Source organism: Microchirus variegatus, assembly GCF_963457635.1.
Source record: "Microchirus variegatus genome assembly, chromosome: 9".
NCBI classification, from domain to species: Eukaryota; Metazoa; Chordata; class Actinopteri; order Pleuronectiformes; family Soleidae; genus Microchirus; species Microchirus variegatus.
The window spans coordinates 22,511,289-22,528,454 of NC_139810.1; the positions used below are offsets into that span (position 1 = coordinate 22,511,289).

The 17,166-nt window shown below is 46.3% G+C and overlaps 1 protein-coding gene across 2 annotated transcripts in view; it reads left to right on the top strand.

Moving 5' to 3' along the window:
* The window catches only part of rarga (retinoic acid receptor gamma a), a gene marked incomplete at its 5' end in the record, with an annotated part of 31,068 nt that overhangs the window by 7,704 nt on the left and 6,198 nt on the right, over positions 1 to 17,166 (top strand). Inside the window, 2 exons of one of the 2 annotated variants that reach the window (XM_083894636.1) lie at positions 2,895 to 3,138; positions 16,415 to 16,563. In XM_083894636.1, coding sequence (XP_083750762.1) covers positions 2,994 to 3,138; positions 16,415 to 16,563 — 294 coding nt within the window. Of the gene's footprint in view, positions 1 to 2,894; positions 3,139 to 16,414; positions 16,564 to 17,166 lie in introns of those variants that run through there. The other variant, XM_083894635.1, reaches the window with a different exon arrangement.

Sequence of the window (17,166 nt, forward strand, 5' to 3'; positions counted from 1 at the left end):
TGACTCGGGGCAGTGATGATTTGATCTGAAATGCATCCAGATCAGGTTATTTTACCATGCAAGTGGGTGGAGGGCGTAGAAAATGGGAAAGCGGAGGGGTTTTTAAGAACAAACTGTCAGCAGGGGCATCTTTCATACATAACACTTTGTTATACAGCCTCACTGTTCTGTCTTTGCCGTCATAAAGCTCCCTCTTTATGACCTGACAACTGTATGAAGACTCTTAAAATCTACTGATGTTGTTTGGCCGCTCGGTTCAACAAAAGAGCTGTCAATTGTGTGTGTGTACATGTCTGTAGTAGACTGTGAGGACACATTTTGATTCAAAACTGTCTGAGGACATTTTTGGCTGGTCCTCACGCCTTAAAATGGCTAGTTTTTAGGTTATTTTAAGTCCTGGATTTAGGCATTTAGTTGGGATGGTTAGTGTAATGGGGCTCGGGTAGGACTATTCAATTACAAACTCGGCGGGCCAGACATTTCCTGCAGCCAGTAAGCAGCTGCTGAGGACAAATTTAAGTATAATAAAAAGAACTAGCAATACAATTATTTTGGTCATACCTGTCCTTTGTACACGTCAAAGTGCACAGTATTAGCTGTAACTATTTTAAATATAAGATAAATGTCTTCACAGGTGCATCAAATCAAAAATGTTTAAATGTATATAATAATATTATAGCATAATAATAATAATAATAATAGCAACACTGTTAGCAGTTGTTTGTCTTTGATGTAAGATAAACACGTTATATACGACCCACAAACATCCCAAAGTGCCTTTAACAGAATACAAAAGAACTATTAATGCTATCAAACAGACTATGGTAGGAATGAATGTGTGTAGGGATCTTTGAGGGACAGTGTTTCTGGTGGAACCACTGTGAAGTTAGTTAAATAAAAACATGATGAGGTTAGGGTTAGTTTAGGTCAGTAGTAGTTATGGTTAAGGCTAGAGTAAGTCTCAGGGAAATGTAATGTCCTCTGAAGTCATGAAAACCAGACTGTGTGTGTGTGTGTGTGTGTGCGTGTGCATGTGTGCCAGGTAAAGAAAATAAACAAGATGACTCGACTGAAGGAATAGCTTCTTTTTAGGTCAATAAACATTTCAATCAAAATCATTCCGAATTTGCCCAAAAATGTGAAATTGTGGTTTCTTTCATCAGACAGGAAAAAGAGTGAAGTGTCAGACAGAGGAGGGGGGAGGGAGGGAGGGAGGGCACTGTGTGTTTATGGAGAGCATATATAGCCAGCAGCACAGATTGACAGGAAATGGTGTCTTTCTTGCCTGCTGGGCTGTACCACTTGTACCAGGCTGACAGGGGGGAGATGAACGTGCGGGGACCACAGACTCGAGCCATTCTATTAGCATATATCTCCCATTGTGTCAGGCTATTTGCTTTAGCCCATCCAGAGTCTATCTGTCTGCTGAGCAACAGTTAGAGCCAGTGACAGGCTGTTTCATTGACCACAGACCGCCTATTGATTTCCTTTGATTTAACATCACTGTGAGTGAGCGGCTGTGTTTTAAATTGAATTGCTTTTAGCAGTACACGGCAACAACCTGTGTTAAAGAAGACTGAAGGTGGAAAGCTAGAATTTTATGGTCTCGAGTGTCCGCGATGCACTCGCGGTGACGAGTGTCTTTTCTGATTGATCTAACCCTCGCACGACTTCATCACACGACCGCGACGACGACGACGACGACTCTGTGCACGTCTTTGCAAATGTTGCCCAGAAATAAATCACAAACAAGGTCAAGTGAACCTCTGAGAAGTGTGTCCAGCACATGGTGTGTTTGTATATTGGGGGGTATCTGTCTGTGTAAATGCACTGTGGGGATTGAGGCAAGGCAACCCTCATTCATCACTGTTAAAGCACTTCCAGAGGGAGAGACGGCCAGAACTGCCCATCCTCTGTTCGCTCAAACAGGAGGGAGGGATTTATCCTGGCATCTGGTTCCTGGCTTCAGCCACAGCACAATGTTCTTTCTCTCTCTCTGTGTGTGTATGTGTGTGTGTGTGTGTGTGTATTAGTCTCTCTTTCTCACACACACATACGCACCCGGCCAGTGGCTGGACTTTAATATGGTTATGATTAGAGACGGGGGCTCAGAGAAGGGAGGGGAGATGGGCTCATATTTACTGCAGGGGGAACTGGGGGAGGTGCGAGGTAAAGACGGGACAGAGATGGGGGCAACATTTGAATGGGATGTGATGGGGGTGTGTGTGTGGGTGTGTGTGTGTGTGTGTGTGTGTGTGTGTGTGTGTGTGTGTGTGTGTGTGTGTGTGTGTGTGTGTGTGTGTGTGTGTGTGTGTGTGTGTGTTTGTTTGCATTTGGGGTTGAAATATTAATCACAAAAGCAGCAGGGACAAAAAAAGCAGGAGAAGAATGGGAATAAAGTTTTGTCCTCTAACCAGATCAGTTCTTTTGCCAGTGGAAGCTCTGCTGGCCGGCCCCCACTCCCTTTATTCTCCCCCTCCTCCTCCTCCTCTGGGCTCCTCTATCCCTCCCACTCTGGCATTCTCTCTTTCTATCTCTCTCTCTCTTTCTCTCCACCCCCTCTCGGAGTGTCATGCAGAGGCAGTTGGTTTGCTCCACCGTGTCTGGGGCTCAGCAAGAGCTGTGAGAGGCTGTTATTTAGGTCTGTTACAGCAGACAGGGAGCAGCTCACCCAAGGGCAGGGGGGGAAGAGTAGAGAGTCACAGTCACGTTTAGCTCAGCTCAGCTCAGCTCAGCTCAGCCAGGCAGGAACCAGATCTGCATTCCATCTGAGAGGGGAAAGAGGGGAAACGAGCAGGAAAGGACAGCAGACGCAGACAGACGGTGACAGTGAGAGACGAGGGAACACGGCAGATCCAGCGAGCTGTTGCTGCTGATTGTTGTTGTCACCGCTTCAGAGGCTGACGTAGAGCCGCAGACGCAGGCTTAGGCACAGGCGGGACAGAAAGCTCGTAGTGATTTTTGCCGTGGGTAGGAGTGGGGGGGGGGCTGCCATGTTTGACTGTATGGAGGCTCTGGGAATGGGCCCCCGTCAGCTCTATGATGTCACCAGCCGCGGTGCATGCATGCTACGGAAGGCTAGCCCCTTCTTTGGGGGGTTGAACCCCTTTGCTTGGACAGGCAGTGCCAGCATTCAATGTAAGTGGCATCCTGTTTGTATTTTTTTTTTTTTTGCATGACATAACTGTGTCTCTCCCTCCTTCGCTCTCTTTCCCTCTCTTTCCCCCTCTCTCTCTCTCCCTCTCTCTCATGTTACTGGCTTGTTTACCCCTCAGGGCTCGGCTGAGGGGGCTGCTGTCAGAGGCTACAGAGCAACACAGGAAAAGACTGGGACAGGCAGTCTCCTCTCCTCTCCTCTCCTCTCCTCTCCTCTCCTCTCCTCTCCTCTCCTCTCCTCTCCTCTCCTCTCCTCTCCTCTCCCATAGCCATAGTTTGTGTTGCTCAGTCATCTGAAAGAACCTCCCTGCTATGATATGATATGAACTGTGTTTTTGTGTTGTGTGTGTCCATGTCCATGTTTGACTTCTGAGTCCATGGAGTCAAATTTCTGCCTGTATTTCTCATGAAAAGATAATAAGTCGAGCGCAGCCTGTTAAATATTACAGATGTTTAAAGTTTTGTGTCGGCCCACTGCAGTCCTCATATGTCGGCGGGGGGGTTTGTTTATGCTTCTTCATACGAGATAGATAATGATATTCCTCATGAGCCAAACAGCTATGAATTAATAAGCAGATGAATTATTTAATAGATAAATGGATGAATAAATTAGAGATGTGGAATGCGTACACACAGTCTTAGCAAAGCCATGCAGGGCATATTCTTCTCGGCTGCTTTCTGTTTGCTCTCTTTTCTCTGTCAGCTTCTCATTCAACAAGCCTGTCTGTAGACAGTCAAAACTGGGCTCCATTTCCATACACTTCCAGGGGGCCGCTACGGCTGTGAAGCAGCGCGTGAGAATGGAAAAGCAGTGTGTGTGTGTGGGGGGTGAGGTGGGGGGGGGGGGTTATACATGGTATGGTGGGAGAAGCCAGATATGACAGTGGAAAAACAATCAAGAATAAAAAAAAGAGAGAGAGAGAGAGCAGTGGGATAAGCAGCCGCCAAATTGTGTTCTTGTTATGAGAAACCTTTTTTGGTTGTTTTTCTGTTTGTTGATCCTCCTGCCTTTTTTTTTTTTTTTGTTCCTTTTACTGCCTCTCGAGGGGAGTCATCTGTCTTCATTAATCGTGAAGACACCAGCATTTCAGTGGCTGTCATGCACACTGGCTGTGCTTTAATGAAGACAGATGCCCTGTCAGTGGAAGCTGAGGCCAGGGGGAACTCCAGCCAGCTCAGCCTGCTCTGCTTTAGCTAGGGGAGCCCTGATGATAACAAGATGAGATTTGTTTATTTAATCAATCAGGCCTATATGGCCTTTCCTTTTCAACTCATTGGCACACATGCACATGTTTAAAAAAAAAAAGAATTGCCTTCCAGGTACCAGAAGTAGTACATTCTTCTTTTTTTGGGTCTTTGTTCCAGCAAATCAAAGACATATAAGTCCTGAGAAGCTGCCCCCGAGGGCAGGAGAGCTGAGTGTAGCAGAGCGGAGCAGAGTGGAGGCTGGTGTGGTGTACTGTTTCAAGCCCTCTGTGCCCAGTAACCTTTGTAAACAAGGCTGCCCTATCCCCACACAAGGAGCCATAATGCCTCTCTTTACCGAAGCAGTTGCCCCTCATTGTCCTCATCAATGAGGTTGATGAATTGATGTTTGACTCTGATATCTCATTAAGCCGGCCCAGCTGCACAACAGAGGGACCTGTCTGACTCCTAATGCCACGCTCACACAAGCATGCACACAACCACACACACACACACACACACCAGAATATCCACTAGGGTTTGTGAAGAGAGTCACCTGGCCCTGGAAAGTCACAGATAAAGCGCTGCGGTCAAACTTTTAAACTGTTCAAAAGAGAAATACAGCAGTGTAGAAAAATGGTCACATATGTACTTTATAAAACAAGGATAGAGGAAATCTGTCATAAAAAAAGTTTTGGGCTCTAAGTCTTACAAAATGAGCGTATTTCCATTTAGAGCTAAAACAATGAATCAATGACTAGATTAATCGTCAACTATTTTGATAATCGATTCATCAGTTTGAAGCTTTTTTACAATATTTCTGATCGTTTTAGCTGATGAATTGTGAATATTTTTGTTCGTTTCTTTGCTCCACATAACAAAGAAATCATTCAAACTGAATCGAGCAAGACATTCGAGAACATCGTCGTTTCCAGGTTTGACAAACACTGATCAACGTTTGTTAACGTTTTCTGACATTTTATGGAACAAACGATTAATCGAGAAAATAATGTTTAGTCGCAGCTCTAATGCCATTGTCTCCTGTGACGATAAGCGTCACTGTGGCTGGCTGTTGACCAGGGACATGATCAGTTTTTTCTGTTTTTGTTGTGTGTTTTTTTTCACCACAGGAGACCTCAATGTCAGAGGTTAGTCAGAGGCTGTGGCCTGGCCAATGTCAGATCTACACCGGGTGTGTGGCGGCCGGCCTTGTCAACTAGCTGAAAAGGAGACCCTTTGAACCAGCTTGGCTTGTGTAATGCTCTTAAGTGCCTTATGCCACAGAGCTGGTACTACATCTGAGCTGCCCTGGACGCACGGATAATGGACACTGATTTAGTCATACGTCAATGAGAACTGAATTAGTCAACTGCCAGGGAAGCCATTTGAGAGAGCCTTTGCAGACCAACCCCCCCCCCCCCCTCTCTGTCAATGTTCATTTGCTTAGAAGAATGAGGCAATTACACTTAGCAGTTCTCCAGGGTCAGAAGAAGGGGGAAGTGTGTTTTTCTCACCAAAATAACCCCCGTAGCTCCATCTTTTATGGACACAGTTTGGGTTTTAAATTGCGATGCTTGTAAGTGATACATGCAACACAGTGACAAGGAAGTTAACAGATCACATGAGTCATCCATCACTGTGTATGCAATCACACACAGCCACACGCGCCTCTTTGTTTTCTCCTAATGTGGTGTTCAGATGTGAATCGAGGAGCTAATTGAAATGGGGGTGTATCTCAGCAGCAGTGGCAGAGAAATCGAGCTCACCCCCCCTCCCTCCCGTAACCGCTGGCACATTCTGGCCCTCCGATCATTTTCTCCCTGATAGAAGTCGGCAGTTATTTCATTATAATTACAAAAGATTCAATTAAAAGATTAGAATGCCTGAGGAGCCAAGACTCAAATAGATAGTGGTATCTTGGTGAGTGGAGTAGTGTGTGTGTGTGAGTGAGAGAGCGAGAGAAAGGAGTCTTATAATACAGTGGCTGCAGCTCTAATGAGGACTTGTCACTGCTGTTATTTATACATAAACCTTGTTGATCCTAGCAAGATAGTGTCAAATGAAAGTTGAAGTTAAAAGGCTTAAGCAGTCAGTTGGTCCAAGGTCACTGAGTCGTAATTGATATGGCTGAGGGGGTGGGGGGGGATCTTCTCTTGTCTCTGAAAACAATTAATGCCAAAGCAGCTAAATGAGCTGAAGGAGATAATCTCTTAGTTGCTGTATGCCCCACTTATAATACATACAGTATGTACACTTTACTGTGTAAAGACAAGATAATCAATAGAAACATAGTCAAAATAGACTTTTTATGGTCACAAGTTATTGTTGTTGACAAAATAATAAAAATCAACCACCATTATAGATCTCAGCATTCGGTAAAATAAGTCAAAGTAATTGAGTGATATACTTTACTAAAACTTAATTATAACCATGTACTACCATGAATATTTGCTGTATTATGTTCCATGACAACACGGAGCTCGAAGCCATTTCCAGCCTGAGAACCTGCTTGTGTTGCAGTATCACAGCACCTTGCTAACAGATCTGTCTCAGCCTCGCGGTAACATCAGAGCCCATTAATAGTCTGCGTTGCCTATAAATAAACCCATTCAATCCCTGCTTCTTTAAGGTTTTTTTTTTCTCCCTGAAGCCCTTTAAGTGCATGCTTTCGCTTAAGTACAAATACGAGGGCGTCAGCCTATAAGCTTGCCTGTGTGGAGTGTGTGTGTGAGAACTCCTACTATACGGTATGTCCATGTGTATAGTGGCCTTGTTTGGCTGCCGATGGGCGCCCAAATCCAGACACAGACACATTTTGCCAGGCCAGGATTCCTCAGCCCTGTGTTGGAATTCCTGCTCGGCCTTAATAGCAGTTTATAGCCCCTCGGCAGCGTAAGTCACACCACGGTAAATAAAACTCATCGACCATCATGTAGAAGCTGAATCTTTCACCTCGCACCAGCTGTTTGTCTCTTTTTTAGCAGTGGAATTAAAAAAAAAAGAAGAGAGGAATCCTGTTTCGGGCTGAGAACATGTGCAGCACAACATGACAGAACAGGCCGCCACTTTTATCCCAGTGTAGAGTAAAATGTGGACTTTTTTTTTTCGCGAGTGCTTTCACAATAGTTTGCTGGTCACAGAGGTATTGTAGCCTGCCCACCCTAACACCTTTGTCTGGCTGCTGCTGCTGCTATTGTAGCTGTTGACTGAGAAAAGCCCATTGCCTGCCAGGCACATTTTCCCTTGTTCGAAGGCGTGGGCAGTTGGCAAGCTATGTGCATTTGCATGTGTGTGTACTACGGCATTTATGTGTGCACACTGACCTTGGCCCTGCACATATTAGAGCTTATTTCACTGGTGAGTGTGCAATGTAGTGTTGTGTATGGTGTATATATACAGTATGTTGTGTGTGTCAGCTTGGAGCCATGTGTGAGCTGAGTGCGAAGGGAACAGTTTTCTTACCACCGTGTTATTGACTGACGGCTTGGCTCGAGCGTTGCTAGGGGCTCACTGTTATGAGAAGGGCAGGGCCCGGGGCAGCCAAAGTGGGACTGGAAACCCAGAGACGAGCGCGGCTGTCAGCTACCCCTGTGTATGTGTGAATGGGTTGTGTTTACGCAGCCGACAGTGTTTGGCAGGGGAGTGGCGGGTGCCATGGTGTAGTACAGCTATTATTTGGGCCGCTCACCGTTGGGGCAGTGATGGAGGACGAGTTGATCGAGGGAGAGGGGGTGGGTGGGGTGATACCTGCTGGGCGTTTGTTTTCCACGTGGACAGAAGTCAAATTTTGCCAACGTGCATCACTGCCGTGACCACTTGTCTGCAAATGGTGCACGGGTTCATTTGTATATACTCGAGTTCATTTGTTTGTGTTTGAGCGCGTCCACTTCGCCGCGCGTAGCTTTGTGTGATTGCTAAGCGGGAACAGGTGTGTGTCCGTCAACACTGTGGAGCAGGGAGAATATGAATCTGAGACACGCACACACGCATGTGTGCGAGAGTGCGTCTGCGTTTTCTCACCGACTGTGTTTACATGTGCACATGAAACTGCGTTAAGGAATTCAGGTTAAGGCAAGAAACAGGAAAAGCTCCTCACATCTTGAAAACTTTACTCGCAGCTGCTCTGTAATGTTTTTTTTTTGTTTTTTTTCAGTCTCCAGTCTGCTGTCATATTCCTTTTATTTTTATTGTGGGTGTCTGAATTTTGCTCCCTGTCAAAATGTACAGCTGTGCAGGCTCTGGGTGTATTTATTTTGGATGCAAGGACGCACTTACAGTAATGGCCCTTCCCCTTCAGCCAACTGCATTTCTGCCACAGTAATTATTTCCCTGTCCTGAGCTTTTGAACGCGGCTATGGAGTCAGGTTCCTCAGTTGTTGGTATGTGAATCACGTTTTTTTAAATTACCTCTATTTCACAAAGAAGGCAGGTTTCCTGTCGGACCCTGAGGTGGATGCACAGTAAATACACTTGCTCTGAAGATGACACATAAAAAGCGCATTGTGTATTAAACACATTCGTGAGCAGACATGCATGGACACATTTGGATCACATGCAGAGAAATTTCTGTATCGTTGCATGACCTCTGACTTAATGATAGCTGGCTGTTGTCATCCTGTCAGCCGGCCCAGTTTTTTCTCAGCTCTCGCTTCACTGTCTGCTCGAGCACTCCAACATTTGCCAGAAAACATTGAGCGAAACCCAGCCAGCCAGCCAGACAGCCAGTTAGACAGGAAGCGATCCAGCAAAGGAGTTAGGGGCTGCATGTGATGATTTATGGCCTTGTTCAGGAATGCTGAATGAGTTCAGGGTACACTGCTGTTGTGTGAGCGGACTGAATGGACGGGGCATCGCTGACTTTCTCAGCTTTGTGCCTCGTTCTTTTTAATGGTAACACTCAGGATGTTGTAGTAATCTCTGTCACATGTCACTTCCAGCTAATCGAGATGTAAGGTAAAGGAGGAAAGTAATGACTTTAGGGCCCCGATATCTTGTCAGTGATCTGACAACCTCCGCCCAGAAACAGAGTTGGGCAACATGCCGGCGGTTGGTTGTCAAGCAAAAGTGAAAAACTCTGATATGCATCATTGCTTCACTGAAGCATTCAAAGCAGAAGTTTCTCAGAGTGACTTTAACATCTGATATGACTGTGTGTGTGTGTGTGTGTGTGTGTGTGTGTGTGTGTGTGCGTGTGCCAGTTAAGTGGGACTTTGTGCCACAGTCATTTGTGGCACCTCTGCCGTTGCTGTGCTGTCTTACTCACACCTTCCACGTCGGCTTCCGTTTCTGCCTCTCTGCTGAAAATCAAAAAGAGATATTAGATAATTGACCTTTAAACAATAAAAAATACATTCCTGAGCTCGGAGAAATAGGGGAGATACTTTTGTTGTGTTTGCAGATGTGTAGATGCTGCAATTTTTACGCGTGACGTGGTAATGAACAGTTTACTACTTCTTGTGGGTGTGCGAGTTCCTTCCAAGAAGAGGTTTGCATCTGCATGCTTTGGTCTGCGGTGCTTCCCCAACGAGCCGGAGTGAATACTACTGTTGTTGTTTACATTATCCTCCTTTCCCCCTCACTTCCTCTGACAGAGCCATGGCTTCAGCCACAGCTGGGGCTACTTCTACTTTTGTAGGTTTCTATTGTTGTGGGGAGGAAGCAATAGCAATTGAACGAGCGCTAGTGGCCTTGCCAGAGACAGACAGGTGAGAGCCAGGGCTACAGATGGTGAGAGGAAGTCTGGGAAGACGAGAAACAACCCAAGGATCAAAGACTCAAAGATTTCCCTCGATGGCTCTCTTGTCCTCTCTTCTCTCCTCACCTCGCCTGCCTGCCTGTCTCCCTCTGCCTGTCTGCTTTCTCGCCTGCCCGCGACTTGTCCTGTCTTTTCGACATGATCATTGGCCCAGGTCTGTGCCGGACTGCCAGGTTTGGGTTCACTCTCAAGTCACCCAAGGTAGAGCTGTGTCTTCTGGTGAGCAGATGAAGAGTCAGCTGGAGCTCACCACAGGGATGAGTGGGCACATTTTTTCCACAGATCTGCACTCGCCTGTCAGCCCCCCCCCCCACAGATTAGCCATAAAAGGCCACTTACAAAAATCCTTTAATTGAAATTATGTTTGCTTTAATTTCCCCCTGTCTTTCTGATACCTCCCTCCTCAGGGTTTGTCGTTAAATGTCCATTTTTTTTTTCCGAGCAGCAGGCAGCGTGGTGGGTAAATTTGTGTGTTTGAAGACAACTTGTGTGTTTCTTGACAGAGTTTTGTGGCGCAGGAAAAAGGGGGTGCTCGCTGCCAAATGTTCACTTGGCTGACTCCATCAAGAAAATATCAAAAGGCCCTTTATGAGGTGCTGTAAAGAAGAAAGGGTGTTTTGAGAGCACAACCAGACTGCAAGGGCAATTCCACTTTTTAAAATGTGCCCTAAAGCCCAATTTATACTCCTGCGTAAAGTGCTCTGCGTAGCTACGCAGAGTCCTCTGCGTCGACGCAGAACCTGTCGAAGAGCCTCTGCGTCGTCTCCGGGTGCACGGAATATTTTTTAAGTGTCCGTCACTCCGTCAAGGGACTACGGAGACGGCAAGAGCTGCGATTGGTCCTCAGGACAGGCCGAGCTAAGCTGCTCTGTGCCGGCTCTCAGTGCGCTCCGGGCGTCCTGACAGAGGCGGAGCTGATCCCCGCCGATAACGCCGCTGCCGAACTATAAATACGTCATATCTTAACACACACAGCACATGTTTAGACTCTAAATGGCCAATTTCTCGCCTCAAATTATCTTAAAACTGCGTTCCGTGACACAGAAAAGTGAGAAACGGCCACTTTTTCAACAACAGCAGTCTTTCTCTCTCTTTCTTTCTCGGACGCCATTGCTCACTGTAGCCAGAAGCACAACAACCTTGCGCAGCGACCCCTACTGATCGGGCGGGAAATTGCAGCGAGTGTCCGTCACCACGACGCAGAAGTATAAATGCTCGAGGCGTCTCCGTGGTGACGCAGACGGATAACGCATACGCAGTCGGAGAAGTATAATGTGGCCTTAAGGATACAGCTTATCCCACCTGCTGTCTTTCCTAGTCCACCCCTTCTCTCTCTCTCTATTCTTTCCTTTGGGGGAGCTATAGATAAAGGAGTGTGAAGAGTGTGTGTGTCGACTGGAGTTTGTGTGCCTTGTCAGACTGAGTCACTCTCAGAAAGTTGGCTCAGTAGCGTCTACAGTGTCCAGTCTTAAATCATAAATGCACATTATGAGCATTCACGTGTACGTTGGTGCGTCATGGCGTTCTGCTGGTTCTTACAGGAGGGTGCAAGTTCCTGGAGGGATTATTTTTCTCTGTCCGCGTGTGTGTGTGTTAATGTCTGGTTTCTCATTTCATCTGGTGTTTTCACCACTCTTGTCTACTACTATCACCACTTCTGCACTCTCACTCGCTGTCAGTCCACTGTTCCTACCTAGTGGATTTCTTTCCATGACTTCTTCTATGTCGCTTATTTTATTCCTCTTTTGTAATTAGCGTCTGCTAAATGCTTAAATGCAAATGTAATGTTATGGTTAAGAATAACACTTTGTTTAGACTGTCAACGAATGGGAGTGCAGTAGCTGTGTGTGTGTGTGTGTGTGTGTGTGTGTGTGTGTGTGTGTGTGTGTGTGTGTGTGTGTGTGTGTGTGTGTGTGTGTGTGTGTGTGTGTGTGTGTGTGTGTGTGTGTGTGTGTGTGTGTGTGCGTTGGAGCCCAGGTAATGAGCAGTTGGACAGCTGTTGCTCAGCACCTTTTAATGAAATTGTCCTTCCTCGTGTCAGTGCACACACCCACACCCACACACACACACATCCACAGACGCACACACTCAAAAACAGATACTTCTCCTTCTCACTAGTTTTTGACTATTCCAAATGACAAAAGTCTTGTTTAGTTGTGCTTGTGTAACTCTTACCATAGTGATTTGACCGACCTCAACTGCATGCAACTGTGCATTAAAAGGAGCCACGGTTTCAGTTGACCTGTGGAAAAGGTGTTTGAGCAGCGGAAAAAAGAGACACAAAAGCAGTGTGACGGAGATCCTCCGGAAAGACTGGTACTGAGAAAAGGAAGGAAATGAGCCTGTTGTGTAGGACCTTGTAGCAGAAGCCACAGAGAGATGGCAGGAAGACGTGGGCAGAGAAGCAGAGAGAGATGCAGGGTGAAGCGCACTGGCACCACTGACAAGGGTGTGGTACTTTCTTTTCCTCTTTCACGAAACCCAGTTCTTCACGGAAAAAACCTTTTCGGTGTGTGCCGATGGTCACTCAGTCGCCCCCCTGTGGAGCTGCAGCCTCTGCTATGGGGTAGAGAGCCAATGGCACCCTCAGAGGCCCCTCCTAGTGTGCCAGCAAGTCTTCCAGCCCACTGTTCACTATCCTCTCTCAATCTGCTCCCCTTCTGCCACTACTGTCTGCCCAGTACCCACCCTTCTTTTCACACTGAGCCCTCCTGTGTGCCCCTCTCTGACACTCAGCCTCCAAGTCTCGCACACTATTTTACTGCTCCGAGCATTTGACATGAACATGCAAGCTTTGCTGGCTGTTTAATGAAGGCAGACATGGAGGCAAAGGCCCCACATGCCTGTGCTTGCAGTTGAACACAGACGTGAACACAGTGACCTACACTCACCCACAAAAACACAGAGGATTATTTTTTTATTATTATTCAAATCTTCATACACACAAAATAAGACATAACATTGTAGGACTGTCAGAAAGTGGGCCGTGTCCATGGCTTGAGTAACATGTACACAAATGTATATTGTGTGCCACCTGTGCCATCTGTTCATATCCTGTGCTGTTCCTGTACTGTCCCCACTCAAGAACCACCTCACATTTTGCCTCACGCCAAGACTAGAACTGTCCTGGAACAGCGTCCGACTGAAGATTCAATCACGAGAAGTCACGTAGACTGAATCTGCAGGCCTATTGTGAAAGAATACTTGTTACGCTGCCAGAATGTCATACGCTGCTCACTTAAAAGAAGTGTGTTGCAACACTAAACATGAGCCACATATAGTCATGCATTTGTTCATACACACAATGTTCTCTGCCTAACCGCGCTCTCTCTCTCTCTCTCTCTCTCTCTCTCTCTCTCTCCTATTGTATCTGCTGAACCTAAAGGGACATCGATTGGCCCATTTGACTTAACCTAGAATTAAATGTAATTGACCTAGTTGAAGTCGCCTTCTGTTGGCCAGCTATTTCTGTCATGTGCAGTAACATTTCACATCTAATGAGGTTGTGGAGAATGATGTGCGGCACATTCGGCACAGGCTGAATCACTTTAGTGTAAAGGGAGGCGGGGGGGGGGGGTATTTTGTGTGTGTTTAATAGCTTGTAGCTAGGAGTAGCTTAAAGCTAGTGAATATCATCTTCCTCTTTGTGAGTGTGTGTGTGCAGTAGTTGTAGTTTGCAGCCACTGAATAGCATGTGTGTGTGTGTGACCAGGGGATTAGGCCTGGTAAGTGCAGCCGGGCCACTTGTGCACAGAGAGCATTGAAAGAAGGGATTAGAGAGTAAACTGATACTTTGCAGGAAATGAACAGTGGCTACTGATAACTCAACTATCCCTCCTTCTTCTTGCCTCCCTCCCTCATCCTCCTCCTCCTCCTCCACCTCCCCCAACAACAGCAGCCACCCACCTATCCTGATCTTCTCATCTCCACTGTCTGTCATCAGTTCACAGTCCTCGGCCGGCGGATTGTCATGCAAATGGAGCCCCAGGCTTCGGAGCACTGATAAGGAGGGCCTCTCATTTCACAGGGCTTTGTTTTCTAAACAGTGATGAGCTGAGTTGAGGAGACTGGGGGAAAAGGGGCTCAGCCAGGCCGCTTGAATGGGCGCTCTTTACTGTGGCGCCCTGGGGTAAGTGGTGTGGGGAATTTGGAAAGGCTTGGGCTGAATGAGGCAAGATGTGAGGCGGGTACAGGAGTCATGTTCTCTGGCAGCGATCCGGTCCGACGTGTTGATGGAGCCTGATGTGTTTTCTCCCGACACTTTTGTTGGTTTTCTCCAGGATGGCCATTCTCCGTTTGGCTCGCTTTCTTTCTTCCATTTAGACAAACGTCAGTCAGTGTTTGTTACTTGACACTGCGTATGGTTTGTCCTTTTCTAAAGGGCTGTCAGCGCTCAGTCTGGAGCCTCATTCGCTGCTGTTATTATTGCATAAACATAGAGGTTCATAGCACGTTCAGAGGGTTTCTGCTCTCCCGCCGACCCTCCTGCTTTGTTGCATTCTGGCCAACGAGATATGAGAACTGCTGCAGAAACATTCAGCAGGCACAACTTCAGGTTTGAGATTGATTTGCACATTTGGCATTGAGACGGCTCTTAAAAAATAATGGAAAACATATTTGCCTCCAGCTGAGTAAGACTTTCAAAGAAAAGAAATTTGAATGTGGATTCCAAATAGTAAAATATAAAAATACATATGAAAAACAGATGTTGGGGCAGCAGACAACAAATGAAAAATGTCTAGCATGCTGTATTCCTGTATTACTATCATTAATGAGGTAGGAGTGAGCCAATCACAACAGCTGGAGCAGAAGTGCTAGTAATGGGTCAGCTTGGTCTTGAACAAGACTTGCACTCAGGAGCAACTGTGTCCTCTCCTCCCCCCTTTCCCCCGCTCCGCCCCTTTCTCTGTTTTTTATCAGATTCCTCTTTTTATGCCCCCTTTTTTCTTCTTTTTGAAGTCTCCCCTCTCTTGTAAAAAGCCAAGCTGGTGGTTTTTGCCCCAGCTTTGGGTGTGAGAGAGGGGAGGAGGGGAGGCTGTAGGTTAAGTTTAGGCAAGCCCTCTGTCCTTTTCTATTGAAGGTGCAGGGGGGGACGTGGGGCAGTAAAAGTTAGAATTTTAGAGCCTCCCTGTTTTTTATTTTATGATTGGCTTCTTTATGGGCTGGGAGCTACAGCTGGTGGTGTGAATAGCTGCCCAAGGTGACCGAGTCCCAATAAAGTGTAGGCCAGCCGGGCTGAGGCCTCCAGTCCAGCCATGGGACCGCCTTTATAGGCTGCCTTACGAGCATAGGCCTCTATTAAAACCTGGCAGGGCTGCACTGAGGAATTTGGGGCCAGGAAACAAGAGAAAAATGGGGTTTGTGTGTCAGGGGGTGGTGGGATACAGAATTGGGGGGGGGGGGTTTAAAGTTTGAGGGTGACCAAGGGTGAAAGTTGAAAGAAGTGTTGTTGAGGACGGGAGGAGGGGGGGGGCAACATGTGTGTCTGTGAGTTTGTGCAGAGTAACATGTGTGACGAGGGTCTGGCTCTGTATGTGTGCAGCAGCAGCAGCTTATGTTTCTCTGGGGAAGTATGGAATCCATAGTCTACGCGCAGCCTTGTTTTGGGTTCCACTTTGGAATATAATGAAGTTAAATGCACCAGAGCGAGTATGCGACTGGACGTTCTGCCTGTCATCGTGTTCCAGTTTGAAAAGCAGACAGAGATCGGCTTTGCGTGCATGTGTGTGTGTGTGTGTGTTTGCGAGATGTCATTGTGAACTGGAATGAGGAAGAGCCAGCTTTGACACTTGGCTGCAAAAGCTCACCGTGCTACCTGGGCCTTATCACACAACCTGTCAGTCAGTCAGCACTTTTTGGTTACTGCTGTAAAACATTCTTTGTCTCTGCTGTCAGACAGTCATCCTCCCTTTGTTTCTCTGTGTTCACAAAAACCTGAGTGCTGTCATTAAGGAGGTAATTAAGTCCTGGAAATACAAAATGTTGCAAGCAGTGCTTAGTCTGTTCTTTGTGTGGTGATCACGTCTGTCCTTGGGAGGAACTTTTCAGACATAAAATAATCTCTTAATCCACTTCCGGGTGACGTGTCGACTGGACACGGCCATTAATTGCCCTATCTTACATACGACGCAAATCAAATGTGAAAGAAACTCATGTCACATGTCACATCACAGTTGAATGCAGTCAAACACGCTCAAAAGTATCTGCTGTGTGTAATGACAAGTGCTCATGTGACATTTGAGCACAGGACAGAAGCTTGATATTTGTGACAAGTCATGTGCTCATCGTCTGTTTGTTTCTTTTCTCTCTTTTCCACAGCGGTGGAGACCCAGAGCACCAGCTCGGAGGAGATGGTACCCAGTTCTCCGTCTCCACCTCCACCACCTCGTGTCTATAAGCCCTGTTTTGTGTGCCAGGACAAATCCTCGGGGTACCACTACGGGGTCAGCTCCTGTGAGGGCTGTAAGGTGAGAAGAAGCTGCCCGTGCCCTTTGAGCTCCACTTTATCTGTGTTGTATACACAAAAGTTTGCGGTCACCTATACAATTTATCTGTGTTTTCCATTAAAAGTCACACTTTTATTCATCAAAAGAGTTGCAAAATGAATCGAAAATATAGTCAAGACATTGACAAGATAAGACATAATGATTTTTATTCAAAATATGATTTTTTTTTGCTTTGGTCAAAGAACCAGCAAAACTGTTTTCAGCTGTGCTAACATCATTGCACAAGGGTTTTCAAGGGTTTTCTAATCATCCAATAGCCTTCTAACGTGATTAGCAAACACAATGTACCATTAGAACACTGGAGAGATGGTTGCTGGAAATGGGCCTCTAGACACCTATGTACATATTCTATTAAAAACCAGACGTTTGCAGCTAGAATAGTCGTTTACCACATCAACTATGTATAGAGTGTATTTCTGATTCATTTAATGTTATATTTAAAAAAAAAAAAAAAAAATTAAAAAGTGCTTTTCCTTCAAAAATAAGGTGAATAAGTGACCCCAAACTTTTGAATGGTTGTGTACGTCCACAAGAAGGCAGGGTGACAAAAAGCAACAGCACTGA